The sequence below is a fragment of the Aspergillus pseudonomiae genome (assembly GCF_009193645.1).
Source record: "Aspergillus pseudonomiae strain CBS 119388 unplaced genomic scaffold BDV37scaffold_9, whole genome shotgun sequence".
In the NCBI taxonomy this organism is placed as follows: domain Eukaryota; kingdom Fungi; phylum Ascomycota; class Eurotiomycetes; order Eurotiales; family Aspergillaceae; genus Aspergillus; species Aspergillus pseudonomiae.
This window is the reverse complement of record NW_022476001.1, coordinates 547,813-575,391: the sequence shown is the minus strand read 5'-3', so window position 1 is coordinate 575,391 and position 27,579 is coordinate 547,813. Positions and strand designations below refer to the sequence as shown.

At 48.3% G+C, this 27,579-nt stretch overlaps 6 protein-coding genes across 6 annotated transcripts; 1 reads left to right on the top strand and 5 right to left on the bottom strand.

Annotated features, from left to right (window-relative positions):
• Positions 1–318: 318 nt before the first annotated feature.
• On the bottom strand, positions 319–2,386 carry BDV37DRAFT_225170 (uncharacterized protein). Its single transcript, XM_032080243.1, has 2 exons — positions 568–2,386; positions 319–510 (listed from the first exon to the last, which is right to left on the bottom strand). Exons 1-2 carry the CDS (start codon positions 2,285–2,287, stop codon positions 326–328), a joined length of 1,905 nt encoding a protein of 634 aa, XP_031945232.1. The 5' UTR covers positions 2,288–2,386; the 3' UTR covers positions 319–325.
• A 40-nt stretch (positions 2,387–2,426) lies between these two features.
• Positions 2,427–3,028, bottom strand: BDV37DRAFT_225158 (uncharacterized protein). The gene has a single exon (XM_032080242.1). It carries the CDS (start codon positions 2,904–2,906, stop codon positions 2,565–2,567), a length of 342 nt encoding a protein of 113 aa, XP_031945231.1. The 5' UTR covers positions 2,907–3,028; the 3' UTR covers positions 2,427–2,564.
• Positions 3,029–6,470: 3,442 nt separating this feature from the next.
• Positions 6,471–8,490, bottom strand: BDV37DRAFT_240417 (DHHC family palmitoyltransferase). The gene is made up of 5 exons (XM_032081070.1): positions 8,206–8,490; positions 7,645–8,149; positions 7,470–7,593; positions 7,374–7,414; positions 6,471–7,313 (listed from the first exon to the last, which is right to left on the bottom strand). The coding sequence occupies exons 1-5, from the start codon at positions 8,312–8,314 to the stop codon at positions 6,752–6,754; spliced, it is 1,341 nt and encodes a 446-aa protein (XP_031945230.1). The 5' UTR covers positions 8,315–8,490; the 3' UTR covers positions 6,471–6,751.
• A 3,047-nt stretch (positions 8,491–11,537) lies between these two features.
• BDV37DRAFT_240412 (uncharacterized protein) lies at positions 11,538–12,288 on the bottom strand. The gene has a single exon (XM_032081069.1). The coding sequence runs from the start codon at positions 12,040–12,042 to the stop codon at positions 11,704–11,706; it is 339 nt and encodes a 112-aa protein (XP_031945229.1). The 5' UTR covers positions 12,043–12,288; the 3' UTR covers positions 11,538–11,703.
• A 2,633-nt stretch (positions 12,289–14,921) lies between these two features.
• BDV37DRAFT_279692 (uncharacterized protein) lies at positions 14,922–19,108 on the bottom strand (the record flags this gene model as incomplete). Its single annotated transcript, XM_032086379.1, has 5 exons — positions 14,922–15,121; positions 15,356–15,596; positions 15,651–16,408; positions 16,501–18,456; positions 18,508–19,108. The coding sequence occupies 5 exons, from the start codon at positions 19,106–19,108 to the stop codon at positions 14,922–14,924; spliced, it is 3,756 nt and encodes a 1,251-aa protein (XP_031945228.1).
• Positions 19,109–19,964: 856 nt separating this feature from the next.
• On the top strand, positions 19,965–20,895 carry BDV37DRAFT_269028 (type II myosin; the record flags this gene model as incomplete). The annotated part of the gene is made up of 3 exons (XM_032084285.1): positions 19,965–20,414; positions 20,464–20,607; positions 20,668–20,895. The coding sequence occupies 3 exons, from the start codon at positions 19,965–19,967 to the stop codon at positions 20,893–20,895; spliced, it is 822 nt and encodes a 273-aa protein (XP_031945227.1).
• Positions 20,896–27,579: the final 6,684 nt, after the last annotated feature.

Genomic DNA, 27,579 nt, shown 5'->3' with positions numbered 1-27,579 from the left:
GATGCAATAAATAACCCGCAACATAGAGCCAAAACATCATGGTCACGTTTGATTGATCGCTTCGCTTTCCACATGAACACCGAACAACATCATGATCAACAATTCATCTGCACGCTGAACTAACATTGTAATCGTCGACATCCCATTATGTATCCAAGAAATGAGCACATGACTTCATATGTGTACACTACGGCGCAGATCCGAACAATCGGATTGCGGAACGTAGAAGATGAAACTGAAATAAAAAAAAAAAAACAAGTACAGGAAAATAACAGAAGGTGGCAAGAAAGGGAACAAGAGCCAAGTCCATGACCAATGTTGTCGGTTAGCCTGCTGACTTCACAGGCTCCGCCATCTTATGCTGCTCTGCCGGCTTACCCTCGACTCCCTCAGGAGAATCGTCGTCATCTTCCTCATCGTCACTTGAGAAGTCATCTACCGCACGACCACGTCGCTTATCTTCCTCTCGCCTCCGACGTCGCTCTTGAACATACTCACGGTAGCGAGCATCTATAAGCTGTTAGTATTGAAAACCTACGGATCTAGGGTCCTTCAGGTCAAACATACCTCGTATCTCTTGTGTCCTGACTGCATACGCTTGGATCTCCTCCTTGCTCAGCACCCGCAGGACTATCACGTAGTCCGACCGTTCCTCAAAGCGCTCACGGCCAGCTTCCAGGGCCGCGGGATTGACTAGTCGACGATCAATCTTAGTCCATCGCGCTCCGGGAGGAATGCCTTTCTTGTGCGCGTCCTTCAGAGGCGCCACCCCTTCTCGTACAGGGTTCGGTTCCTCTGGGAATTTATCCGTAGGAGTTTTTAGAATCCCTTTCGGTGGAGTCTCGCTATCCTTCGAAACTGTAGATTCTGCCCTTTTATCTTCCTGACGATCTACCTGGATCATCTCCTTGTTGGTAGGGCTATTCTGCGGACGACGGCGTGAGTGGGACCGGCGCCATCGAGGGCGCTCGCTGCCGCTTGCAGAATCATCGGATCGGCTAGCTTTCGGGCGCGCCGACGCCTCGCGTCTGTGTGTCCTCAGGTCCTCGTCAGAAGTGTATTCATCGGAATCGTTGTCGGCTCGGCGTCTAGACGGCCTCTGCGGTCGATTCTGACGCTCTCGCGTATCGTGATCGTAAGAGCGATGGCGCTCGGCTCGTTGAGATTCATGCTCATCATATACACCTCCTAGGACAGCCGTCCCTAGCCCAGTAGTAGTGCCTTGGGGAGCAGGCTCATTAGTGATGGAGCTCCTTGACGCACCATCATCATAAGGCTGTCGACTAGTCCTACTGCTGTTATGCCGTCGATGCCGATGCCGGTGACGGTGAGCATCTTCGTAATCGCTCCTGTATGAAGAGTACCCTTCATCCGCTTCTTGGTGTAGATGAACCGGATTTCGTCGCCCCATCCGCCGGTGCGCGCTGGCGACGTCAACGTCGCTATCAGCAGAGCCCTGCATAGGACGCCGTACCCTTGGGTCCCACTCCAGTCTGTCGAAACCTCTTGTAGATGGAGGAGGCTTTGGCGATCGGGGTCCGCTTCTTGACACTAGCTGAGGATCATCAATCCCGGTCAAGCTCAGAGGCCTCTCCCTCCAGTATGAGCCCCGATCGTGGTGAATTCGCGCGGCAGAATCTTTCTCAAACTGTTCGCGAGGATTGGTATAGGAATAAGCATCATAATCGTCAATGTCCTCCCCCTTGCGAAGGCCTCCCGTAGGTGGATATCGCGAGCGTCTACTGGGATCCTGTTCCCTGTAACCACTGTGAACTATCGGTGACATAATCCCTCTATCGTTCGGGTCCAGCCTTCCTGTATCACTGGCATAATCGATATGAGAGACGGAAAGAGGGTGGCGCCGGTGGCGCCGGGGCGAAGAGGAATGCACCGGATGATGGTCATGGCTTGGGAGAGGGCTAGGAGAACGGCGGTAGTGAGTTGTTATGACAGGAGGGGCTCTGGGGCCATGAAGCCGACCAGGAGCCAAATGGGCGTCTGCCGCGGAGGTAGTATTGCTCCGTTGTCTTGGGCGAACTTCATACTCGGTTCGCAATTTGGTTGAGTGGCCAGCATCTCGATAAGTTTTTGATGAGACTCGCTGGGCTTCTAATCCTCCTTCCCGAAAATACCGTGGGTCGTACGCTGTCACCACATAGGGCGCGCTGGACGGATAGCCGGAGTATGCGGATCGACTAGCGGAGGAGGGGTCATAAGAGGAGCTGAGCTGCACCGTTCCGGTGGAGGCTCGCATGGGATCAATAATACGTGAGCCACTTGGAGACATGGGCCGAGGGTGCGTAGTAGGGCTTATTCCAATCCCTCACAGACAATGGGAGGTACAAAATCTAATCGTGGAATGCGGAGGTGGGCAACGTTTGATTCAAAGAGAACAAAGCACTGAGATAAGCTTTGTCAACGAGATGTCTGAAGATTAAAAAGAGAGGCAAATCAGAGGTGGAGGACACAAAGAATTTACATGAAATAGACAGAATGGGGAAGAATTCTGCAGTTGGAGTGAAATCGAATCTTTTGGGCACCAGGCCAGGAAAGTCGTCGAAGAACTAAATTAAGGCTGAGGGGCAAAAAAGAAAAGGAGCTAGTTTCGGATGCCTGATCCTGCAGGCCACGAGTGAGACAGCACGAGCGGCAGGACAGCGATATTTATGGAAAACAGAAGATTGATAGCAATTCACAGGGGCTTTGGCGAGGAGAAGCAAGGAGCAAGATAATAAATCACAAATCAAAGAAGGAGGATAACAATCAGAACGGTGATTGACGGTAAAGAATAAAAAAAGAAAAACAATAGTCTTTGGGAGTCTTGAGTGGGCTGTGACGAAAGAGGGTCCTCGACGAAGCGCACTAACAACGGCCAGAAACCATCTAATGATGGCATGGATCACCATAAAAGTGGGACACCAACCAGCTTATCTAATTCGTATAGTCCAGTTGCCTCCTGTAAGAGCTGAGCATTCGCCCCAGCAGGGCTCCCTTAATAAGAATGGTCTGATTCGCTCAATGTTTGAAGTGAGAAGGGGAAGTAGTCTCCAATATGTTCCAGGTTGTCGACAAGCTCCCGTGGTTCCAAAGTGAGTGGGGATCTACATTGGAATTGTAGTTGTAGTGGTGATAATAAAGTACCAGGAAACCATGGGTGGCAGTGACAATCCCGTTCCTTTTCCCTTGGCTGCGTTTTGCATATGTTTGCACCATCCATGGTCACGCCCCCCGCCGGAAGAGAGTCTTTCCTGTTCCGCAACTCAATCGCTTGACTTCATCCAATCATTCCAATCAATGCCACCAAACATTGTGAAGAGCCTCAGGGCATGACTTGGATAAAACCGTATCACAAGGCCTCATTTTCTTCCAGTAGTTCGCATATCAGTCTCGGAATGGTGAAGATGCCGGATCAACCGGACTTCAACCTTCAGATGGTCCTTTGTCTCCACTGCCCCCTCCGCTTTTAACCGTGGTGATACCACTAACACTAGTGGCTCCTAACAAATGAGATATCGCAGAAGTCGACGGAGCAGACTTCACATCCTCCGTCAGCGTCATCCAAAACTTTGACTTTTGATTCGGGAGGAAAGAGTCCCCATTGCCCAAGTGTCGCGGGCGAATCACCCGCTCTCCCGTATCCACCTTTTCCACCTGCCGGTTGCCAAGCGATGCGTCGGCTGAACATTTGTTAGCGCACCGAAAGATGCACTGCATCCATGACATCATCCAATGCAATGGACTCTGTACTGCCACTCGGAATGTCATGTGGGTTCAGGCATACTGTACTCCGGAGTAAGATTAAGGAACCCAAGTGTGGAGTACGCGAATTTCTAGAAGGATACCCTCCCGTCTTCTGGATGCATATATGCACCGTACCTTTGCGGGTAGACAATCATCCGTATAATCAATCAACACACAATGCTAACCGATCCTCTTAGTACCCCGCAATCATGACAACAATGTCTATGCGTAAACTTGTGGTATCGATTCGCCGGTGATTGAAGACTCCCAAGGCTGAGCTCAGCACGGGCAACCGGGCACTTCCCGTCTCAGTACCAGGACGCCCGAATGGTAGTGGAGCATCATTGACTCTCCCTTACTTGACCATGATGATTTCCGGTAACAGTATTGGGCATCGGTCGCCTTGAAACAGCCTTTGCTCTCCGTTACCCACACGTCCGCTTCACTTTTCTCACTTTTGGCTTCCTTACGCTTCACCGGCCGAGTGAAGAGAATGCGGGATTTCTTTTGTCTTCGCCCGTCGCCATGATCGACTTCTCCCTTCATAACCGAGGTGTGTAACTCATTAGGGTGACCGGGTCCTACCTGCGACCAGGTTACGTTCGAGAGTGAACCCACAACACACACTTGACACGGGATGGCAGCATGATGAAACGCTCTATTTGGATAAAACGCCTGAAGCTATTGCTAAAGGGTATGTTCCTCACATACTGTCAAGGGGTAATTTGGGCTCTGCATATGCAACACTATCGTCCGAATGCCATAGCATTTCCCATCGAAGTTTCACACCAAGGAGTCACAATGCTATTGTCAAGTGTTGACATTGCGCAACAATTTATATCCTACGCCCGCATTTGGTCTCTTCCACTAATGTGCCGCCTCTCTTAGAATGGCAGATGTCTGATGAGTGAACGAACCTTTACGATCAAAACTTGCTTCGAATAGCAAGCACAAGTATCCAATGATGTACAATTAGTTTATACTGACACTGCACAATCAGCCACTGCCCTACTCAGCCACGGATGTGCCTTAGGGTTAGCCCATCTCAGGGCCAACATGCTTAAGGCTAGTGATGACGTACTTGTCATGTGTCATACATCGCCAGGGGTGCGCTTCATTGCCCCAGGTGTAGCAGATGCTTCATCGCGGAAGGTAGCAAACCTTCAACACCTGAGGCCTCGTTTGTACTCGCATTTTCATTGAGTAGTACGTACTTAGGCGCAATCTTGGCCACACGGCACGAGCCCAGGATGCTGCGGGTTGACTGTTCTCTGACTATCTTTCAAGGAGACCAGGCGGGCTCAAGAAAGGTCTTTTGGTAAGGGCAAACTAGCAGAAGGATTCAGATTTGTGCCCTGCAAAGCCCTGGTGAAGGGCCCAAAAGGGCAACAAACGGTGATTCATCTTCTTTATCCTACGATGGCATATAAGGTCAGTTCGAAACGACCGAACCTTTTCCTTAATTTATCCCTCCCATCATAAATCAAACTATACCACAAAACCTACATGTTTATATAAATAGTATCAGTCTTGAAGCGTTTCTGCAAGATAAGCATAATCTCCTCGCAATCGGTACTTAGCCCCTTTTATAATATCTTCCCTGTTTATACCTAATACACCTTAGAACTCTAAGCCAAGCCAACAAGTACTTCGTCCAACACTGACGGCCACCCGTACTTCTACATCTACTATGGCACAACACGCATCATTAGCTCCCCAGAATGCCGAGGACACATCCAGGCCTAGCATGGCTGGATGGTGGATATGCTGCTCATGTGGCTCCGAGAATAATCCCGGTTTGAGCCACGGCCGGTGCACTGTTTGCAACCACAAGGCATGTTATTGCTGCACTCCGATGTGATAAAAGACCATGCACAGAATGGCTCTAGGCTATTGTATATTATGATACCTCTTTTGTTCTTGTTGATGGTCCATGTTGGATTCTCTATTTCTTTCTTTTCCTTTTCGACCACCTCTTCTAGGTATGCTTTCGGGTTCTATTTTTGTACAATATATATCTGCTACGACTGATGTATGGGATGTGAATGTATAATAAGCAGACTGATGATGAAATGCGACCAGTTTCCTTTCGGACTTCCATAGAGTCCCCCTCCTTCTTCAAATTAACTCTATACCTTTGATTTATTTATTTTCCCCCAAAGCCATTATTGAACAGCACGGGCTAAATGAAATACCCAGGATATCTGACGTAGTTGGGAATGAACCACGTGAGCAAGGGATGTTTAACTTTCCTTGCACTGCTTTTTCCGATCTATATGTGCCGAGAGTATAGATCGCCGATTACTCGGTATCGCAGTCGGATATTGGCCGGATGGTACTTGTGTTTACCTTGATCTTTCCGCTTCCCTAGTTTTGTCCTTCTATATTTTTGGTTTGTTTGTGTCTGTTTGCAGCAAGATACCTTGTGTGCGTTCTTTGGCTGGTTTGATGGATTAACTGGACAATAGCTAGATATCTAACGATAGAGTAGAGAATGTCTAGGTGGGATGTTGTTGATGTATTGTTGATAAGATAGTAGGCATGTAAAGATTGGGGATGAAGTTGGGATATCTATTTTGTTTGAAGGGTTGTTATTAGAAAGATGCTCATTATCTCTTTGCGTCGATAGAGTATATAATTGTGATAACTTCTATCACTTTCACCCCTTAGCTCTACTGAAGTGGAAGACAACCTGGTTAAGATCTACAGTTTTGGAGATGTAGAACGCCTTTTCACGGTAGGCCTAGAATGAATGATAATCTTCGCTCTTATTAGTATGTACATATGTGTGCTCTGAGTGATAGGTTTGCGTGTCCAAGTATGCCAATGCTCCGTTGTCAAAGTTTCCAAAAAGACGAAAGAAGAAAAAAGAAAAAGCAAAATCGTGAAGGGCTTGAACGAGGATGCAGCATTTTCCAGAATGACCAAAACTCCGCATAATGATGATAATGATAATGATGATGGGTATATACCGTCGCAATGTTCCCAGTATTATTAGCCAAAATCTATCTCAACTGTGTTGCTCAGCTCTGCTTCGTCTCCGTTTACGCTTCGATGACCTATCTGTAGGCTTGCCATCTGCAACGACGGGATGCTCAAGTCCAGCCTCAGCCTTTAGTCTATGTACCACGGGCCCGAGCGCAAAAGCGCTCTCCAGACTACTGTGGTCCGCACATGGGCTTTGCTTGAGAGGAAGCAACCAGTCAAGTATAGAATACCCCAAAACCTGTTGGAGGTTTTTGAAAGAAGTACCCAGGTCAAAAGGGTTTTCGCCTGGGAGTGTCTGAAGAACCGCAAACACATGCTGTTCCCCTGTGGGTGGGTATTGTTGATGCTCTGCTGTAGCCTCAGTACGTGGAGGCATCGGCGGTAAAGGATAAGTTATTGTACGAAATGTCGGGGCCCATCGGGACTCAGGGTCCAGCTTGGAAAGCATATGCTTGGGCACACGTATAGCCAAGGTCCAGACTGCCGACCGACGATTCAGATTCTCGATCGTCGTCAGATTATACATCGCAAGTTGTACCGAGCTAAGTGTCATTCCAAGTGAGAAGATTCCGAAAAGGCAACTCCTGTGAACCATTAGATCATTATTCAACGGGTCGACCGGAATCGCAGCTGTGTTGACTCACAATCCAATACTAACAGCCCAGTGAGGATTGATATCGCCCATCTTAAAAAGTTAGTCGACCCCGGACAACGGTTTTACCGACAAGGTGCGCTCTTACCTCTCGTCGGAGTTCAGCTGTGAAGATCGCACAAACAATAAGGGCAAATGTGCAAAAGATGAATGTGTAAAACACAAACTGAATGAAGAATTTAAATGAGGTTTCCGAGACCACGCCCCCTACCCTTGTGGTAGTGAGTAACGCCATGTCTTTCCAAAAGAGGAGCATAACCTACCAAGGACAGAAGTGGTCCATCTTACGAACACACCGGTCTACTTCTCGGCAATGGTGTGCTCTGTCTGTCTTGTACTGACAACAAGTGGAACAATATATAGGCCTTCCATCTGGCTGGCAGATAAAGACATCTTTCGTATAAAAGTTTTCTAACCCTTCTGCATTCAGGGGGAACGCTTTCCCTTCAGCGTTGTGGCCGACGCCCCTTTCGAGGTCTACCTCATCCGATGTGTCGGCTTTCTCAGCTGTTGCCCGCTTTCGATGGCTTTTCCTCCTTCGTTTACTGTCTCGGCGATGGGGGTTCGGCGCTTCGGCATCCTGCTGATCAGGAAGATATGAAGAGCCTCGTGGTAGGAAGCCCGGGTTCCAAATGACATTGTACAGCAGCCGAAGATATGTAATAACCACCAGTGTGAGTAAAACATAATATACAACAATTATGGCGATTCCAGCGCCAACTCTAGAACTGCGATTATACTTCGGTAGAGGGGCAATGAGGTAGTCGACTGTATTCGAAGAGGTTATTAGTATCACCGTTGATTTCCGAATAGGGGGAACTGACTGCATAGTGGCTTTGTAACAGCGTAGGAGGCATAAATGAGAGTACAGAGTAGCACCAGAGGTATGATCCTAGCTACCGCTAAACTGACGCGCCTGTCTGGACGCGCCATCGGAGATTAATGGTAAAAGGGCTGGAATTGCCTCTGCATTGAGGAGTAGTAGGACGGATGAGTATCGGATTGAATCTGAACTGTATCTATACAAAAACGGGGAAACATGTATATACAGCCGCCACAGGAGGCACTATCGGTCGGAAAGATGAAAGCCTCGGGCTAGCTGTAGAAATATGGCCGACAGGGGGACGAAAGTGACGTTGTTGCTGTCCATCATCAGGAACGTGATAGCCAGCTGTTGCAAACTTGTCAAACTCCCATACATGACGTCGTCATGTGCTGTCACATGATGACAAGCGATTTTTAGTTTCATCTTACAATCTACGATCTAATCGAGATCTCGACCTGTCGCTACAATCCATACTGAAAATCTTTCTATGGCTATCCGTACACAGCCAACATAGAGAATGGCGGCTTGAGGATCCTAGGGGCAACATTAGCATTGCACCAATTTCTTGGTCACATTGTCCATGTGGCCAACGTCGAGAATCCTGCGGGGTGATGATGTTAGTTTTGCTGTCGTTCTCTCATGAGCACTGGCCTTCTCTAAGATGGGATAGCGATCCCCATACCCACCATCCAAGCATTGCCTAACATTTTATTTGCAAAACTATTAAATCGCGCACTTTGACCAGGTATGCCTTTAGGAGGCTTCAAAGTTTCTGCCTATGAGTTTGTAGCAATACGAAAAGACGCTATGCGAACGTCATCTGGACGGGAATATGCGAACTTTATATGGGACATGAAACGTACCGTTTGGCCGGGCCTCAAGAGGTGCCTCTTATTCAACGTGGTACTGTATAGCAGTTGGAGCGGCTGTAGCCTTGGAGAATAACGGGATGTCAACTTGTGTGGTGATCCACAGTGGATGTGAGTAATTATAAGCTTCCCGCATGATGCAGGATTTTTGAAGCAGTTCCAAAATAGTATTGCCTTTCCAGGTACTAGGTATCAACGTAAAGCAGTATCAGGATTGGTGGTCAGTATCTTTTGCTTGATCGATGTGGTAGGGCACCTTCAGGCGGGAGGTCGGGACAGTAGATGCAATATTTCAGTTGCAAAAATAAAGGAAAGGTGGGGGTGGGGGGTAGGTAGTAATTAAGGAGACAGGAACAAGACAACAGGAAAGGAGGGAAAGAAAGAAAGACGGAGACGGAGACGGAGGGAGCGAGGAAAAGGCCCTTGCAAGATGGAGAAAACACAAAGAGTCATTTCCCGTCGAGTAATGAATCAATTTTTAGTTATTCGGTCATTCTTCGTGTTGGGCGTCATACCAGATCCGCACGTGGATTGCCTGAGGACTATAGCAGGCAGCAAACAGGGATGCCTGGCTTAGTCGGAAGCTGAAAGACGACTGCTTGACCGACAGAAACACTAGTCTTTTCCGTGGTGGACTCCCAGAACGGGTTAAAAGTGACGGTAAGAGCCAAAAGGCTTAAGACTGCGGCAGAACATCAGTGCTGAGCTGGGCTGCTGGAGTGACCTGAGGCTCCGGGCGGTCGTTGCCTTGAATCGCAGGTACCTTGCCTAGTCTAGTCCCCATAGTTCCAAAGTGGATCCAAACACTTTGCCCGTTCAAGCATCTCATCCAGGCTATGCATAGTCTGCGGGCACCCACTTGAGAAGCCAAGAGGGGGTAATTAACAGCACGAAATGAAAAACACCCGAGCAATAAAAAAAATAATTAAATAAATCAACCAGATTAAAACTGCACAGTTACTGGAGGAATGGCGGGTATGAACGGGCAAACCAAGTGCCCAAGCCTTGCTGGTATTCCGCCTTTTGGAAGACAACCAGCCGAACCCCGAGGACAAACTGAGTCAACTTGCTGCAAGCTCGCATTTGATTCTTCTTCTCAGGCCACCAGTATACCAGAGCTATGATTCAGAATGCTGCTGAACGTCACTCAAAGAGATCTAGACACATAACGGCCCGGACCCTCAGGGCCAAAGTACTAGCCTGCCAAGCCACTTTTTGGATCTACTTGCTAAACGGCCCCTTCGTTTTGCAGAAGATTACCCTTACCTGATGACTGAGGTAATTTGGTTTTAGCCCCGATTGGGGCAGAGCTGTGGCCTGGGGCTTGCCTGATATGTCGAAGCCACACTATTCAGGGCGAAAGACTGCCTTGTCATTGTCAGAGTGATTCATCATTCTCGTCTTCTGGTTCTATTTAAACACAGAGACCCTCACTCCATTTGAATCTCCATTAACAACAAACACTTTGACTTCCACTGATCACTACATACATTGTTCGCTTCAGTCTATATCTATTGAGTCTTGTCCTTCGTTGTCTCTAGCTACCAGACCTCTGTCGAACACAACTTCATCTTCTGCAGCGCCAACATCTCTCGCCGCCACAATAATACCAACTATCCCAAACAGAACATCTGAAAACAACATAATGCCTTGCTACCACGAGATGTCGCCATTCTCTCAAGTCTCTGCTCGCATGGAGCGAAGAGACTCAGTCAGCTCTCTCGCATCAGTCTCGTCTCTCATGGACGACGATTCCTTGGTTCATCGGCCATCCATGTCCTATGTGAACGTGCTGGACAACTCTCTCCACGGCCTCTCAGGCCATGTTAGAACCAATGGGTACCTTTACATTTGCTGCCAGTGCAACGATGGACCCAAGCTATACAGCAACCAGCCTCGATGTGTTATATGCCAACACACTGCCTGCTCGGACTGCCGCCCTGTCAAGTAATGATCTAGAACACTTCGACTGATTGAGGTAAGAGTTCACGGAGTGGATACTAGTGTGGCATTTTGAAGCTGACATGTTTCCGTACAGTGTTCTACTTACGATGTTTCGATGTCGAGACGGGATCTTACGACAGCAACGCGTTTTTAATGGCTATCTGAGCGATTTCTTTATAAGCATGACACGGCAGGAACATACATGGGTGAGGGAGTCTCGGGGCTTCTTATTTTTGTTTTTTCTTTTTGTTCTCCTTTTCGGATATGATTTTCGTGCATGAGGTGCATAGACTTGAGCGATTAGAGCGTCTCGAATTTTGTGATGTTTGAGTTTTGCGATGGGCCCATGGGGCCGCTGCAAGTCAAAGTATAGCTGGACTATACTTTGCTTGCAGCCGAAGAGAGCCTCGCTTAAGGCCGGAACTTATGGATCGTGGGGCATATTGAGCCTGCTTTATTTTCATTATATTGCTTTTGTTTGGCAGATGCTATTAGATCGCCTGTTTGTATTCTATACTATTGAATCAAGTCTTGTGGACATTATTCCATTTTTAGGATGGTAGAGTTTGACCGTGCCTCAGGTGGTTGAGTGCCGCCTTATTGCCTGGCGACACACACCCTTCACCCAAAACCCTTGACGACAAACGTCAGAACATAAAAACACCAGGCCAATAATCCACCAGTCATCGTTGATTACACATACTGTAGGGAGCAATAAATAGATTCAGACATTTGCCACCTGTCAGCGTTCTCAAACTGACAGGGTAAAAATCCCATACATAACACGTGTGGTCGATCCGGCCCCCAAACGAACCAGCGACCCCGTATTGATTTTCGCAGCTGAGACCATGGGCAAGCTCGAGGCTGACTTCTGGTAGGTTAATATTCCGAGCCTCAAGTCTTAGTCTACCAGTCAGACTGGTGAAATACCTGTAGATCATGCAAGCCACTTGCTGGGTTTCCTTTTTGACTTTCCCACCCCAAATGATCCCACCGCCCTTTCTGCCGGTCACTGAGTGCATTTAGCCCTATGCTGGTAAGGAAACTGGCGGTCTTGGGGCGTTTTTTGGCCCGGCTTCTCACGTTTGACGATTATTTTTCCGCTCTTTCGGGTTCTGCATGTCCAGCTCCGATGACTCTTATCTCGTAGATCTCGATCCTTTGTTTACTGATCTATTCCCTCCATACGAAGTAGCCCTTCAGATGACTGAGAGGCTGTGTTCGTGATTTCCTTTCATTCTTGTCGCAGCGGAGGTCGTACAAGAGAGCCCATGGAAGAGCCAACAGATCGAAGAACCGGGCATTCGATCGCGTGCAAATGGAATTCCAAGACATCTAATAATAAAACCGTAGCCTATAGTCTCCCTCTAATTTAGACATTTACTAAGCCATCATCGCGCGTCGACCAAATCATGTGCTCGCCCGCTAGAATGGGTCTCCATATGGAGGGTGTAAGACAGCACCCGTTCTTCCCACCCCACTTCTCTGTATCTAACAAAGTCTCGGACGGTATCAGAAACCCGTCAGAAAAATAAAAAAGCCACATGGTGTAATCTTGGCATGATATCACGGCTATAATTATGCCTGTCTTCTTAAACATAATACGAACTCACCACAGTCTATGTGAACTCCCTCTCTGCTTCTTTGTTCTGCGGAGGTTCTGTATGACAACCTGCTATTTCGGGACCTGTCAGATTCTCACGTAGAACTTGCATTCCAGCAGATTCTGTTGCGCAATGCTATAAAAATAAACCGGGGGGTTACATTGCGCTTGAAACCAGGACATGCAATGGAAGTTCACTCCATCGGGGTCGGCTTCCAGGGATCGATTAAGACCTACATAGTTATTATACAATCATACATGGCCCCTGTTTCGTGCACTAACTAAATAAATACATTGCATCGGATAACCCCGATACTATAGCACTCCATATACTAGTCCATAGATCAATACCCTGCAGTGATACCATCATCTTAATAATATCCCCATGCTTGATTATTCTCCACCTCCACTGTAGTTTGATTTATAAGACATCCAACCGTTCTTCCGTGGATGACCTCCAGTAACCTTTGCACTTTAGCAGCCATAAGTTATACAAACCCGCCGGTCGCTTGATAATCCAAAAACCTAAGCTGAGAAAAAAAAAAAAAAAAAAAGATTTCTAAGCAGCAGCAATTTGCATTTCAGCCTTAAACAAAAGTACCCACGCTAGTAGCTACCCGGGTACTTGGTTTGTGTTTTTTTAAATCTGACTTGCCTGAACAGACGCCCAGTAGGCCGTTTCGTTTGATTTTAGTTTCATCCACTCGGCCGGTTCAGAACCAAGGTCACTTGCTCACCCTCCTCCTTCAGCTCCCAGGGCCGCCTGCATACCCTTACCGTTGGACTTGTTTCATGAATTTGTCGTCCGTTTGTTGTTCGTTGTTGTTGGTGACACCAACAACTTGGACCGCGGTAGGGAAGGCATATGGGCTACACACATCTGTTTCTAGTTCCGCGGTTGCGATCAGCGTAATTGCTATACATAGATCGTATCGTGTCTTTGGCTGGCTTTTTGGACATTGGTTTCATTTGGTTGTTCTATTATTATTAGTCTTACTTATTATTTATTTATTTTTATTTTTATTTTTATTTTAATATATTTACTTATTTTTCTGGTCTGTGTTTTTCGCTCCCCATTCCGAGATATGGAGTGGTGGACTCTGGAGGTCTCGTAAACCAGGAACTACACAGCCCCCAGATGTCGAGGCCCGGTTGGTCGGGGTTACTAAGAGAGTCTAGTATGGTAGTGTACAGTGCTAGCAGTATACTAAGGTGATGTAACTTAACTTCCTTCATGCATGCCTGAGTCAGAAGGTCACAGGATTTCTGATGAGTCAGTCTTCTGAGTGAGAATCGCTGTGACTCAGTCTGCTTTGTTTCCGGGTCGAGTTGGATAGTAGAGACAACCGCCTTTTCTTGCTGGGTTTTGTTCTGGGCGCAAGATATCCTTCCTAGTTCTCGATCTCCGCTGCTACGACTCCGCGGGGAGCCTGGGGTCACGGGTATATTACGGCGTCGGGCCATTCGGGCCATTCGGGGTGACCATCGGGGCATCGGCCAATTGGAGCCCCGAACTAGACGCCCGTCTGCGCCTTGGGGTTCGTCGGTCTTAGGCGCTAGACGCCCCGTCCCACAGCGTCCGCAAATCAAGGATAACTAACGGGGCCAAGAAAAAAGGAGATAGATTAAAGTCAATCACTGCGGTATTGTTCGTTTGTTTATTGCTATGTACTCCTATGATCCGAACGCCCGGCTGTAAAATCGCATTCTTCGACTCCTTAAGGACGTGACGCCCGACCCATGTCTGTCTAGAACAGGCGAGGCTGGTTTAACAATAAGCTGTCCTCGTTCTCACCGGGCCGTCTTAGGGCCTATTGTTTGCTGTCGGGGCGTGGGTGGAATCGCCTACGCCCACCTCCTTCAGAGGAAAAAGAGGAAATATGTTATATCCTCACCAAATCCACACACCGTTTCTAACCCAAATAGTCATAGATCGAGGCGGTATAATAATGAGTACCCACTGAAATGAGCCCAAAGGAGACTTAGATGCCGAATCTGTTAGGAAGGCGGAAAGCTGGGCCTGCTAATATAACAAGGCGGGGAAATCACGTTTTCTGATAACTCAGAAAGGGAATGCAAGTAAGACGCGGGTATCAAGGTAGTATTGGGAAGAAAGCTGCTACTGGTATAACCAGTATGAAGGAAGAGACTTCCATGTCTAGATGGTCTGACGGTTTTGCACGGTTATGTGCTTTGCCTAGTTTGAATCGGCAATGATCAGAATATATCGGTAGCTCACCTTAAGAGGAGAAGAGCTCCCTCCAATGTGAATAATCGGGTATTGTAGGTAAAAGGTTGTTACAAGGGTAAGACTCGTGAAGGATCCTGAAGGAAGCGTCTACGGTATGCGGCTATCTCCGTGGCCACAGTATTAAAATCTTTCACCTTGTCGCGCCGCATGTCGTTGATGATGTTTTTCAAACCAGCAATGTAGTTGTCTTTTTCTTCTGGTGTTTTTCCTTCTCGAAGAGATCCCATCTGTACAAGGATTTTGTCATCTGTCGATGTTAATAACCCTGTGTGTCAGCATCCGCACAATGCAAAAGCGACCACAGCTGGCAAGAAGAGAGTATAGGATGGCTGAAGGGTGCAAAAACTGGGAGGAAAGTGCTGGAAGGAAAGTCAAGGTTCAAAAAAAAAATAATAATAAATGCGTGAGGCACGACAAATGATTATGTGTCATGGCATATGGGGATGTGTTGCGTGTAGTTTGCTCAAGTCTGTCGACGCACCGCTAAGATTCATATCACGAAAATGTTGAAATTCACAAGACCGGTCGTTGCAGACACCGCCTGCCGCTTCGAAAGGACAGAGGTACACCATAGGGTCAATATTGTGGCTGTAAGTTAGGGAACGATAGCCACCCGTAACCTCATCAGTGTATTTTGGATGGTAGCGGAAAGCCTTGAAAGATTTCAATGGACTAACGTAAGGCGAGAACTTATGCTCTGAATCTCCCGGCTGTTGAGCATTCTATATAAGGTGCGTCAGCCTTCAATTCTCTGCCGAAACAAGAGATTCTCGCACATCCAGAAGGCCAACCTGATTGTTCCCGAATTGTGAGACGCCCGATTCATGTACAGCTCCAACCGGTGGCTCACCGGCCGTGTTCTGCGGTTTTTGCACTGGAGAACTGGGAACGGTGGGCTCAACGGGGCCAGGAGAAGCTGGACTAAAAGGGGGTGAGTAAATTGAGTCAGTTGGACTTGCATTTCCTTCCGGTTCCGGGGGCTCATAGGCCTCTGAAACCGTAGACTTTTCAGAAGCCTGATCTTCAGTCATTTCAATATCTTGTTCACTAGACCTCGAAGACATGTCAGATTGGTCTGTCACGTTCACGGCTTGAGGTTGGTCCGGTAGGGGATCATGATGCCCTTCGCTCAACGGACTTGGTTCCACTTGGTTAATATCTTCTACACCGTCCGAGACCCCAGACATAGGGATGTCCGGCACAGGAGAATGGGCGTTGGGTTCTTCTTGCTCCGCGGATCTAGAGTCGTCACTATCGTCATCACTGTCGTCGCTATCTTCATCACTAGATTCATCCATAGATGACCCTGTGGAATCGGAGGAAGAAGTTGGTGTTGACTCCCTACTTGCTTCAGATAGGTTTTGTTGGCCCGCAGTAATGTCAGACGGATGTGCTGTTTTGGCTATATCGGCCGAGGCATCGATGGATGGCTCTTTAATAGAGCCCTTTTGTTCTTGAAGCTGGGTCGTAACTTGGGAGCCACTTGGCATTTCGACGTTCTTATCATCTGGAGAATTTGGTTGCAGATCTTGGGCTATATGAAGGCAGTGTAAGCCAAGACAGACAATGCTACACGAAAGAAAAAGAGAGGCTAGAAAGGAAGAGTAGTGAGCAAGACAGACATACCTTCATTTGCGGGGTCCTGCATGGTCCTCAGCCTGTCTAGGGCTGATTCCACCTCTTCCAACGACACTCCGTCGAGCTCTGTGTTAAGATGGTTTAGTTCCTCTAAGAGTTGCTGTCGACCTTCTTTCCCCCTCGTGATGTCTAACAGAAGCTTCTCCTGTTCAAGATTGAATTTCGCTAGCCTTGTCTCAGACCTTTCTATTTCTGCGTCCAAAGCAGGAACCCCGGATTCAATCTCTTTTTTCCGCAAGACTTTCAACTTCATGTCGTTCAATTGTTCGGCATCCATGGAGTCCAAACGGCATGAAAGACCACTTGAAGTAGGATGATTACTAGGGGTAGATGATGTACTTTCTGGCAAAGCATCCATGGTGTTCACTTGCGAAGAATTGTACCCAGCAGAAGCTGGTGCAGCCCGTGTAGGTGTCTCACGAGCTTCAGTATCAGTTGGCGCGGACGTTTCAGGAGGTGATGATTCCGAGTCCGCCGCACGAGGGGACTGAGTACGGCTGGCAGCCAATTTTGCCTTCTTGCGGTTTTCCAGCTCAGCAATCCGCCTGTGCATTGCTTGTATCTCAAGGTCTTTCCTACGGAGGTCTTCTTGATCATTGTTTCTTGGAAATTGCGGGGTCGCAGACATTGAGAACCCTTGACTTGACGATGTCACAGGTCTCGGCGGGAGGGACTCTGCAAGAAGGTAGGTCCTTGATGGACCTTCGGGGACTGAAGGAACATCATTTTCTTGGAATGTCTCAATATCCATAGCATCATCTTCGTCATCCCCATATAGATCGTCATCGCTGATGTCAATGACAAGCCTATCGCCTGGAACACTATTATTCACTCCATTGTTAGAACTACTCCTAGGCAAAGGAACAGGCTCGTCAAAATCAGATGCTCGCGGACGCTTGCGTTGATTAAAGCGAGGCTGCGGGGTGGAATCAACCATAGGCGTCGTTGATGGGTCGTCATGTGACGTCTGAGCGACTTCAGTCATGAACAACCCAGGGATACGTGCAAAAGCACCTGTCTCAGGATCAGGGGGGCGCTCAGGTAGGGGATGTTGTATTGATGATGAGTTCAAGGTTGGGGTAAGATCGCGAGTTGATTTCGTGTTTGGTTGGTCGATACTTGGAGATACATCACCTGAGGCTGACTTTTGCTGTAGTCTCATTAGGCCCTGCTTCTTGAGTTGCTCGATTCGTTGCCTAGCCAACTCCGTTTGCGCTTTATTCTTTTCCCGGACGCGAACCTCCTTTTCTGGTAGGGGTGCTTCTGTGGCAACACTGGTGTCACCGGCCTTGACAGCATCTGCAGTTGAGCTGTCTGATGCCTGCGCTTCTTTGGTCACGTCCCCTGGAGGCGATGTTGGGACTCCCGTAGACTTGGCAGCCTTCGCGGCCAGCATACGTGCAATGACCTCTTTACGTTCCATGGGTTTCGCAGCACATGGCTGAGATGGAGGGGTCGATGTTGACGCGTTTTCCACTAACCCAGTGGATTGCGTGGCATTGTCCGCCCTTACGGCTTCTGCTGAGGGTTTCTCCCCTGGTCCAGCAGTTTCGATCGAAGCTGTGAGATCTCTGAAAGAATTATCGCGCGGTGTTGAAGCTAGTGAGGATGCTTGAGTTGATATAGCATCCGGCTGTGGCGTGGGGACCTTGATCCCCACTTCTTCGTAGAGTTGCCTTAGTACCATTGGATTGATACCTTCCCCAACGAGCTCACCGTATCGAATATTGTGAGGAGCTAAACTAAGAAGGGCACCCTGCGCCTGTACTCGAAGCTGTGCAGGGGACTTTCCACAGTTGGATATCACTTGTGGGTCTGTTGTAGGTGGGGAAAATATGGATTTTGCAGATAGATCTTGACCGATCGGTTTTGGAATGGCTTCGTCGGCTTTTCTACCTGCGGGGACAAACGGATCGACATTGACTGACATTGGGGGGTTGTATGCTGTGAAATGTTAGTTTATTGTAGCGGACAAGTAGCACCAGGGTGAGTTACGGGATCCACTGTCTCGACTGAACGAGCGTGAACTAGTTGAAGAAGCTTCGCCCTCCTCGACCTCCGATGATACACATCGAGAGCCTTTCGGCACATGGCCATTGCAGTTCGTTTTGTTCGCCCAATCTCCTTTCCCATTTGTCATTTGGAGATTAGTCGGTTTGGAAGACGGGGGACTTGTACCATGGCGCGACTCTATTCCTTGTTGCGAACAGTCCCCTTCCCTATCAGTAAGTTCACCTTCCTCTCGTTCCAAATCTTCCTCGGGGGCTGATGAGGTCATAAACTGCGGATGGTTATTAGTCACGGAGCCCGAATTGGGTTGAAATTCACTCGTCAGAGGACGGCTAGGTGGTGTATTTATAGGCGCAGTAGAGACTGGCATTGGCGGGTATCTCAACGGCGGCATTTGCATAGGAGGGAAGGGTGGGGGATGAAATTGCGAATGGGCAAAATTTCCCATGAAAGGGAAAGGAGGTGGTGGCAATGATCCAGCCGGCCCAGAAGCTCCTAGTCCAGGGAGAGAATTTGCGGCGAAATTCACATCATTATAGTCGAGCGAATACCGAGCGCCATCGTGTGACTGCTGATAGGCAGGCATTTGATTTTGATTGAAAGGAAAAGGATGCGGAAGAGAAGGGGGAAGAGAATTTGATGTAGAAGGATTCGATGGCCACTGTTGCGTATAATTGGAAGGTCTCCCCAAGGAGGACGTTGGGACTTGGTAAGTCATTGTCCAGTAATCAACCGAATGAGTACCTTCAAGGTCAAATGTGAAGTTTGCTGGAAGACGTGAGTAGCAGGTTAATTGTCGCGACTTTAGGCGCCACGCATCATCAAGCTGCGATGAGTAGAATTCTTTAAAATGCAGCTGACTCAGGAAGGTAGACGTGAGGTCGCGGCCTGACAATATTTGGACAATTCTTTACAGAAAAGAAACTGTACACAAGACATAAGTTAAAACTTCCAAATGTGAGGCGAAATAAGAAGGAGAGGGAAGCATATGTCGCGGTTTAAACGACAGAAGACCGCAGGAAGCAAGACGTTAGGGGGAGGTGATCAATGTGCAGCTCCAAATCCAAAGAGAGGTCAAGTTTCGTGCCGTACATTACCACGTGATGTAGGTATACAGATCGGGACTAGTTCGTGATCGGCATCGGGAGCCTAAGGAACGCAGGATGTAAACAAACATGCGGGCCCAAGTGCATGGAGCAAGTGGTCAGTGACCTAAGTGTATCCAGGGACCTGCCACTTGCGGCTTTGCTGCAGCTTTGCTAATTACCACTTCACCTTAAGGTTCTGTCAACCAGTCGGACCCCCAACTTGTTCTTTGACTGATTTAATGCTTTGATTTGCGATTCCCTGTAGCTCGCTTGTTGAGCTTCTTATGGCCTAAACCTCTTGTTATACCATTTTGACTGTACGCTTGAATGATGACCTACTGATTTAACGACGATATGCTTCCATCACAGTTAAATGGCTCGCCAAAGCGTGCGAACCCGTTCAGCCGGGTATCCCCGTCACCCTCGCCATCTCCTGCGCCCAGAGCTGCACGTCCAAAGTCAGCGTTTATCACACCATCAAGTAAATTCGAAGAGGCAAGAGGGCAGTTCCGAAATTCGACATCTCTGGCACAACCCACCCAAGCCCCATTGGCTCGCATAACTAGTCGTCAAAGGTCTAACTCTTTGCGGAACGATGTCACCTCAGGTACATTCGCACCTGAGTTCATCAAGTCAGAGGAACTTCAACGTGGAGCAGACCAAATCAGGGGCCTTGAAGGCGATAATGACTTTTCCGGGAATAAATACGTCTGGCTACGTGATCCTGAAAAGGCATTTATACGAGGGCTTGTACTAGAAGAAAGAGATAATGGAAAGCTTCTTGTACAGAGTGACGATGGCGAGGTATGGATCATATCTCTATTGACATATCATGGTTGCTTACAATCACCAGCAACGTGAAGTAGATGCGGATCAAGTTGACAAGGTCAACCCGGCGAAATTCGACAAAGCTGACGATATGGCTGAACTTACTCACCTGAACGAAGGTTCAGTGGTGCATAACCTGCACACTAGATACCAAGCTGATATGATATATGTTAGTATTGTCTATTCTGAGAGCTCCTCGGACGGAACATACTAACAATTTGATTCTTAGACTTACTCCGGACTTTTCCTTGTCACGGTAAATCCATACTGCCCACTACCGATCTACTCCAACGAATATGTGAAAATGTACAAAGGACGGAGCAGGGAGGAAACCCGACCCCATGTTTTCGCAATGGCAGATGAGGCGTTTCGAAACCTCGTGGAAGAAGGGGAGAACCAGAGTATTCTTGTAACGTATGTTTCTCGACCAATTAGGCGATGCCAGGGTTCGTGCTAACATGCAGGTGAAGGGGAGAATCTGGAGCTGGCAAGACAGAGAATACCAAAAAGGTTATCCAATACCTTGCGGCAGTCGCAACATCTGATACGCCACATGCTCGCTCGGGGACCAAGCAATTGTCTATCCTTTCTCAGCAGATATTGCGGGCAAACCCAATACTTGAAGCTTTCGGTAATGCCCAGACAGTGAGAAACAACAATTCGTCCCGCTTCGGCAAATTTATTCGAATAGAGTTCACCCGTTCAGGTCAGATCTCTGGCGCATGGATTGACTGGTACCTTTTGGAAAAGTCCCGTGTCGTGAAGCCCAACGCTCAGGAGCGAAACTACCACATCTTTTACCAATTATTGCGGGGTGCAGACCCAGCTTTAAGGGAAAGCTTACTGTTATCTGGTCTTGGGATTGAGGATTTCGCATATACAAGAGATGGAAATGACAGCATCATCGGAGTATCAGATGATGAAGAATGGAATGCGTTGCTTGAGGCATTCCATGTAATGGATTTCTCAGAAGACGACCAGATGCATATTCTTCGCACAATCTCAGCTGTTCTTCATCTAGGCAATGTGGCCATCGTTAAGGAAAGCCTGCGTGCCGATCAGGCGGCCTTGGGCCCTGATGCACTGAACAGCGTGGAAAAGGCCTGTCAGTTGCTGGGAATACCTTCAAAGCCTTTTGTGAAAGGATTACTTCACCCAAGGGTGAAGGCAGGCCGCGAATGGGTGGAGAAGGTCCAAACACCAGAACAGGTTCGACTTTCCCTTGATGCTCTTGCAAAGGGAATCTACGAACGCTCTTTCGGAAATCTTGTTAATCGTATCAATCAACGGCTGGATCGCAGCGCCACCACTGGCGACGACAGCTATTTTATCGGCGTCCTTGATATAGCAGGGTTCGAGATATTTCAGAACAATAGTTTTGAACAGCTGTGTATCAACTATACCAACGAGAAGCTGCAGCAGTTCTTTAATCACCACATGTTTGTCTTGGAGCAGGAGGAGTACGCGAAGGAGCAGATCGAATGGCAATTCATTGACTTCGGCAAAGATTTGCAGCCGACAATCGATTTGATTGAGCTAACTAACCCAATTGGTATTTTCTCGTGCTTAGACGAGGATTGTGTCATGCCAAAGGCCACCGACAAATCCTTCACAGAAAAGTTACATTCGCTCTGGGACCGAAAGTCCCCCAAGTATCGAGCGTCCCGGTTGAGCCAGGGATTCATACTCACTCACTATGCCTCTGAGGTAGAGTACGATACCAGTAGTTGGCTTGAAAAGAACAAAGACCCACTGAATGATAACGTGACCCGCCTGCTCGCAGATTCGAGGGATAAGCACGTTGCGAACTTGTTTTCGGACTGCAGGGAACCGGATGACGAGGCCGATTACCCTAAGAGCCGGGTCAAGAAGGGTCTATTCCGTACTGTTGCTCAGAGGCACAAGGAGCAATTGTCAAGTTTGATGTCTTCACTGAACTCAACCCATCCTCATTTCGTTCGATGCATCATTCCCAATCACAAAAAGAGACCGAAGATGTTCAACGCTCCCCTGGTTCTAGATCAGCTACGATGTAATGGTGTATTGGAGGGAATCAGAATTGCCCGTACAGGATTCCCCAACCGGCTGTCATTTGCTGAGTTCCGGCAGCGATATGAAGTGCTCTGCCGCAATGTGTCCAAAGGTTACTTGGATGGACAAAGCATCGCTCAAATGATGCTGGACAAGTTAGGAATGGACCCAACCTGGTACCGCGTCGGCCGAACGAAGGTGTTCTTCCGGGCTGGTGTGCTAGCTGAATTAGAAGAGAAACGAGACGAACTTATTCGTTCCATCATGACACGTTTCCAATCAATGGCTAGAGGTTTCGTGCAACGTCGTATCTCTAACAAACGCCTGTATCGAGCCGAGGCAACTCGGATCATCCAGCACAATTTTGGGATCTATCTGAAACTGAAAGCAAATCCCTGGTGGCGGTTGTTTTCGCGAATGAAACCCTTGCTTGGTGAGACACGGACGGCTAACGAAGTCAAAAAGAGAGATGAGAAAATTCACCATTTGGAGATGAAGGCCAAGCAAGACCTTGCAGACCGCCAAAAGCTGGACGAAGAAAGGCGCCGTACAGAGATAGAGATCCAAAAGATCCAACAGACTTTGGAGAGCGAAAGAGCTCTAGCTCTGGACAAGGAGGAGATATTCAAGAGACTTCAGATGCGAGAGGTTGAGCTGAGCGAAAAATTAGCTGGTGCAATTGCGGACCAGGAAAGTCTTGAGGACCAATTAGACGAACTTATCGCAGCAAAGAAGAGATGCGATGAGGAGCTCCACAAACGGATAACACAACTGGAGCAAGCTGGGGAGATCATACAACGCTTTGAAGCCGAAAAACATGAGATGCAGGCACATCTTGAAGAAATTGACCGGAAATTGTTAGAGGCCGAGCAGGTCTCTACCCACAAAGATGGCAATATCAAAGAACTAGACCAAGAGTTGAAAATGCTACAGAGCCACCTCACCTTAAAGGACCAGAAGGTTCATGACCTGGAAGCCAAGCTATTGAAAGTGGATCAGGACCTTGATATTAAACTAGCTAACACATCCAAAGAGCTGGATCAGTCGAAAAAACAAGTTAAGGACCTGGTCGACGAAAACCGCTCGATCCGCCAGCAGATTTCTGATCTGTCCGCAACTTCTACAGGATATGAGGAGATGCTCAGGCGTAAAGAGAGTGAGATGGCTGTTCTGCGAAACGATGTAAGAAAGCATGAGGAAGATAAGCAGCAATTAGAAACTGAGAGGGCATCCCTTTCGACTCGCCACGACAACATGCAAAACCGTCTACGAGAGCTTCAAGCAGAGACGGACGCTATGAGATCAGAGAAGGCTCATCTAGAGAGAGAGCTCACTGATGTCAAAAAGCTCCTCGACGAGAAGATCTCTGAGGATGCAGAAGCTGTGGAGAGCCGAAAGCTTTTGGAGCAGCAGATCCATGACCTTAAGGAACAGCTGTTCCAGGCACAAGCGGACCTCAGTCGAGAGCGTCAATCAAGGGACGATGTTCAAATGCTTGCGGAGCATAATCTCGCTGAGTTACGCGATAAGTACACAGCCCTCAATGATTCGAAGATAATCATCGAAAAGGAGATGTATATCCAGCAAGATACACTCCGCCGTGCCACTGAGGCCCGTCTCGCTGCGGAACAATCGCGGAAAGAGCTCCAGACTGAGCTGATCAAGCTACGAGATCGCTTCACTAGTGTGGAAAATGCTCGTCTGAATGCGGAAGCTGAGATTGAACGAAACATTAAAAACCAAGCCAACGAACGACTGGATAGCGTGCGGAAGGACCTTGACGAGAAGTCGCGCCAGGTAGACGAGGTCGAGGCTGAGAGGGAGCGGCTTTCAGTCAGGGTGCAGGAGTTAACCAACGCAATCGCTGAATCTGACAACTTCCGCATTCGCCATGACCAACACAAGGAACGACTGGAGCGCGAATTGGTAACTCTTAAGGGCCGACTCACCGCATCGGAAAATGACAACCGGGCGTTGTTAACCAAGATCCAACAGAAGAATCTCGACATCGCTAGATCCAACTCGAAGGCGAGCGAAAATTCACGTCTCCGTGTTACAAACCTCCAAAGAGAGAAGGCAAAACTCGAAGAGGACAGTAAGAAGCTAACCCGCCAGCTTGGGGATCTTCAACTGTCGATTACATCGCTGGAGAAACAGAAAGAAAAACTTTCGCTGAGCTTGGAAGACTTAAATCATGAAGCAAACAGGGAGCGCAAAGCTTGTAGGAATGCTGAGAAGGCTGCATCCACAGCCAACCTTCAGCTTGCTGAAGCCAACAGGAACCTAGAGACGGAGAGACAGCTGCGGAGCCAAGCTCAAGCAAACACGCGCAAACTTCAAACCTCTCTGGATACTGCAAATAAAGAAATTGAAGATCTCCATCGTCAATTGATGCTGCTTCATAAGGTTGTCGACCCTGCATCCGATCGGTCCTCAGAATCATGGGAGGAAGTACAGCCGGACCTGTCGAAGAAGGTAGACCTGGCTCAGTTACTAGATACCACGCGGACTCAGTTGCAAGTGACTGAGGAGAAGTATAACAGAGCAGAAAGTCAGCTTGCAGAAATGCGCCGTCGACACGGTGATGAGATGAGGGAGCTAGACGCCCGCTACTCTTCATCCAAGCGTGCGCTCCTGGAAGAGATCGATCAGAACCAGGTTGGGAACCGTACACCAACACATCTGAGGAAGGATTCTGAAAATGGGATTGTGAAGAAGTACAACACGCCAACGACACCTAACCGAAGATTTAATTTCAACGAAAACGCCAATGACTCTGCCCGATCTGATCGTACAGTGGACACCGTGGGTTATCAAAAACGGATGGACATGGCAGCCGAACTCGAAGAGCTTCAGAATAAGCTTCAGATGAGTGAAATGCAGAACAAGCACCTCCAAAGCCAACTACAGCAAGCAAACCCTCTTCGGGACGCGTGGCAGGATGAGAGCCCATCTATCAGGCGAATGCAACTCTTAGAGCGCGAAAATGGCCGCTTGCATGATCAGCTTGATGATTCTGCCAAGAAGGTTTCTGCACTTGAGCGAAGCATCCACTTGGGTGACCTCTCCTTGCGGGATGTGCAAGCCAAATCACACGAGGAACTCTACGACTTGATCAATTCCCAGGAACAATCCAGACGATCATTGCTCAAGGTGCACAATGAAGCTATTGCTGAGTTTAGCGACATGAAAGCCCAGTTGGAAAAGCTTAAGCGGTCGAAAGCTACCCTGGAAGTTGAACTTCGCGACTCGCGCTCTGAAGCCCAAGAGCTGCAACTCACTAAAGACCAGGACGCTGCAAGCCGAAACCAGCTTCTCCAAGAGTTCGCCGATTTACAAATCCGGCTAGATGCGGAAACATCGAAGTCTGCCGACCTTGCTGCAAGCCAAAGCCTTTACAAAACTCGTGCTGATGAGTACTTCAGCAAACTTGAGCAAGCAGAGGTTACTGTACTCAAGGCTACTCGAGCGGAGCAATTTGCTAAAGTGCAAGCCCAGGAGGCGGAAGACACCTGCGCAAGGATAATGTCAGAGCGCAAAGAGATGGATAGCCTTGTCGAAGATTTGCAGCGACAAACACAAGCTCTGGAGGCAAGAATGGAGGATCAGGCAGCAGAGCTACAAGGTGCCCTACAGTCTAAGCAGCGGCTCCAGAATGAGCTCGAGGACTATAGGAATCAACGCGCCATCGATATCGAAGATAAGGAGACTTCAATGGAGCAGACGCGCCAAAAGTACCAAAGAGAGTTTTCCACCCTAAACAATGAACTCGAGATGGAGCGGGAGAAGATTCTCAAGGTTCGTGGCGAGAACTCTCGACTCCGAGAAGAGCTCGAAGATCTCCGCAGTAAATGGGACAATGAGGTATTGAATAGCTCAACGTGGGCTAAGGAAAAGTCCCGAATGGAGGTCATGCTCCAGGACGTAACAACCTCTCGAGACGAGGCCGTCAACGCTCACAACGAAGCTCAAAGCAGGGTCGTCACCCTTCTATCGCAGGTGAGAGACTTGCGTACTTCAGTCGATGATGTGACGGCGGAGCGAGATATGCTGCTCAAGGAGAAGAAAATGCTGGAAGTCCGTTTGACTGAGGCTGGGGAGAGGCTGGAAGAGCTTGCTAAAGGAGAAAGTCCATCTATGCGCAACGCAGCCAGTATGAACCGCGAACTTCTTGAGCTCAAATCCAAGCTTGCCCAGCAAGAAGATGTCTCTGCAGCTGCTGTTGGAAAAATGAGGCGAGCGGATGCTCTTGTGACCGAAATACAGAAGGAAATCACTGCAGAAAGAGAGGCCAACGCCCAGCTCTTCAAGGATAAAGCTACTTTGGAGAAGCAGTTGAAGGAGTCGCAGCTGCGCTGCGTGGATCTGGAAACAAAGAGCTATTCATCAGGCAGTCAAGATGTCAAATTCTTGCATAAGAGAATCAGAGATGTAGGTTCACCGCCCTTAGTTGCTGTGGAATAATGATCATTTGCTAACAAACCGTCTTTCCAGTTGGAGACCCACCTTGAGGAGCAGGAGGCTAAACATAGCTCAGAGCAACGTTCTTTACGGAATGTTGACCGTACCGTCAAAGACCTCCAGTCCCAAATTGACCGAAGGGAGAGGGTCAACGCACAACTGACTGACGACGTCAACAAGGCCCGCGATAAGATCGACCGTTTGCTTCGAAACATCGAGGAGCTCCAGCACAACGATACAGATACACAACTGCAGGTGCGTCGGGCGGAGCGCGAGCTTCGAGAAGAAAGGGAAAAGTCATTGCGACTAGAACGCGAGTTGCAGGGTTGGAGAGCTCTACGAGTCGAAAGAGGACGCGGCCATGTCACTTTCAGTGACGTCGGAAGCAGAAGGGGTAGCAATGGTTTTTCCTCGGGCGACATACCACAGAGGATGCCAAGCAACACCAAAGGCTTTTTATAAAGAATATAATAATCAAGCGGGTTGACCCTGCTGAGCACAGCCGCATCTGAGGAGTCAGGTTTCTAATATAGGACCTGAGCTATGGATAATGACAATGACGTTATGTCTATGCTGCATGGCTACGCGGTGTTAATGTGAAGAAATAGTTGATTATTTTGCTTTTTGCACTCATGTTTTGTCTCATGTT

Bases quoted from the DNA above. Each gene is read 5' to 3' on its own strand.
- BDV37DRAFT_240417 (XM_032081070.1), bottom strand. From the start codon at position 8,314: ATGGCGCGTCCAGACAGGCGCGTCAGTTTAGCGGTAGCTAGGATCATA. The intron at 7,415-7,469 runs GTAAGAGCGCAC...TAACTTTTTAAG, and splicing joins CAGCTGAACTCCGACGAGAG to ATGGGCGATATCAATCCTCA. The intron at 7,314-7,373 runs GTGAGTCAACAC...AATGGTTCACAG, and splicing joins TGGGCTGTTAGTATTGGATT to GAGTTGCCTTTTCGGAATCT.
- BDV37DRAFT_225158 (XM_032080242.1), bottom strand. From the start codon at position 2,906: ATGGTGATCCATGCCATCATTAGATGGTTTCTGGCCGTTGTTAGTGCG.
- BDV37DRAFT_225170 (XM_032080243.1), bottom strand. From the start codon at position 2,287: ATGTCTCCAAGTGGCTCACGTATTATTGATCCCATGCGAGCCTCCACC. The intron at 511-567 runs GTATGTTTGACC...AACAGCTTATAG, and splicing joins CAGGACACAAGAGATACGAG to ATGCTCGCTACCGTGAGTAT.
- BDV37DRAFT_240412 (XM_032081069.1), bottom strand. From the start codon at position 12,042: ATGCACTCAGTGACCGGCAGAAAGGGCGGTGGGATCATTTGGGGTGGG.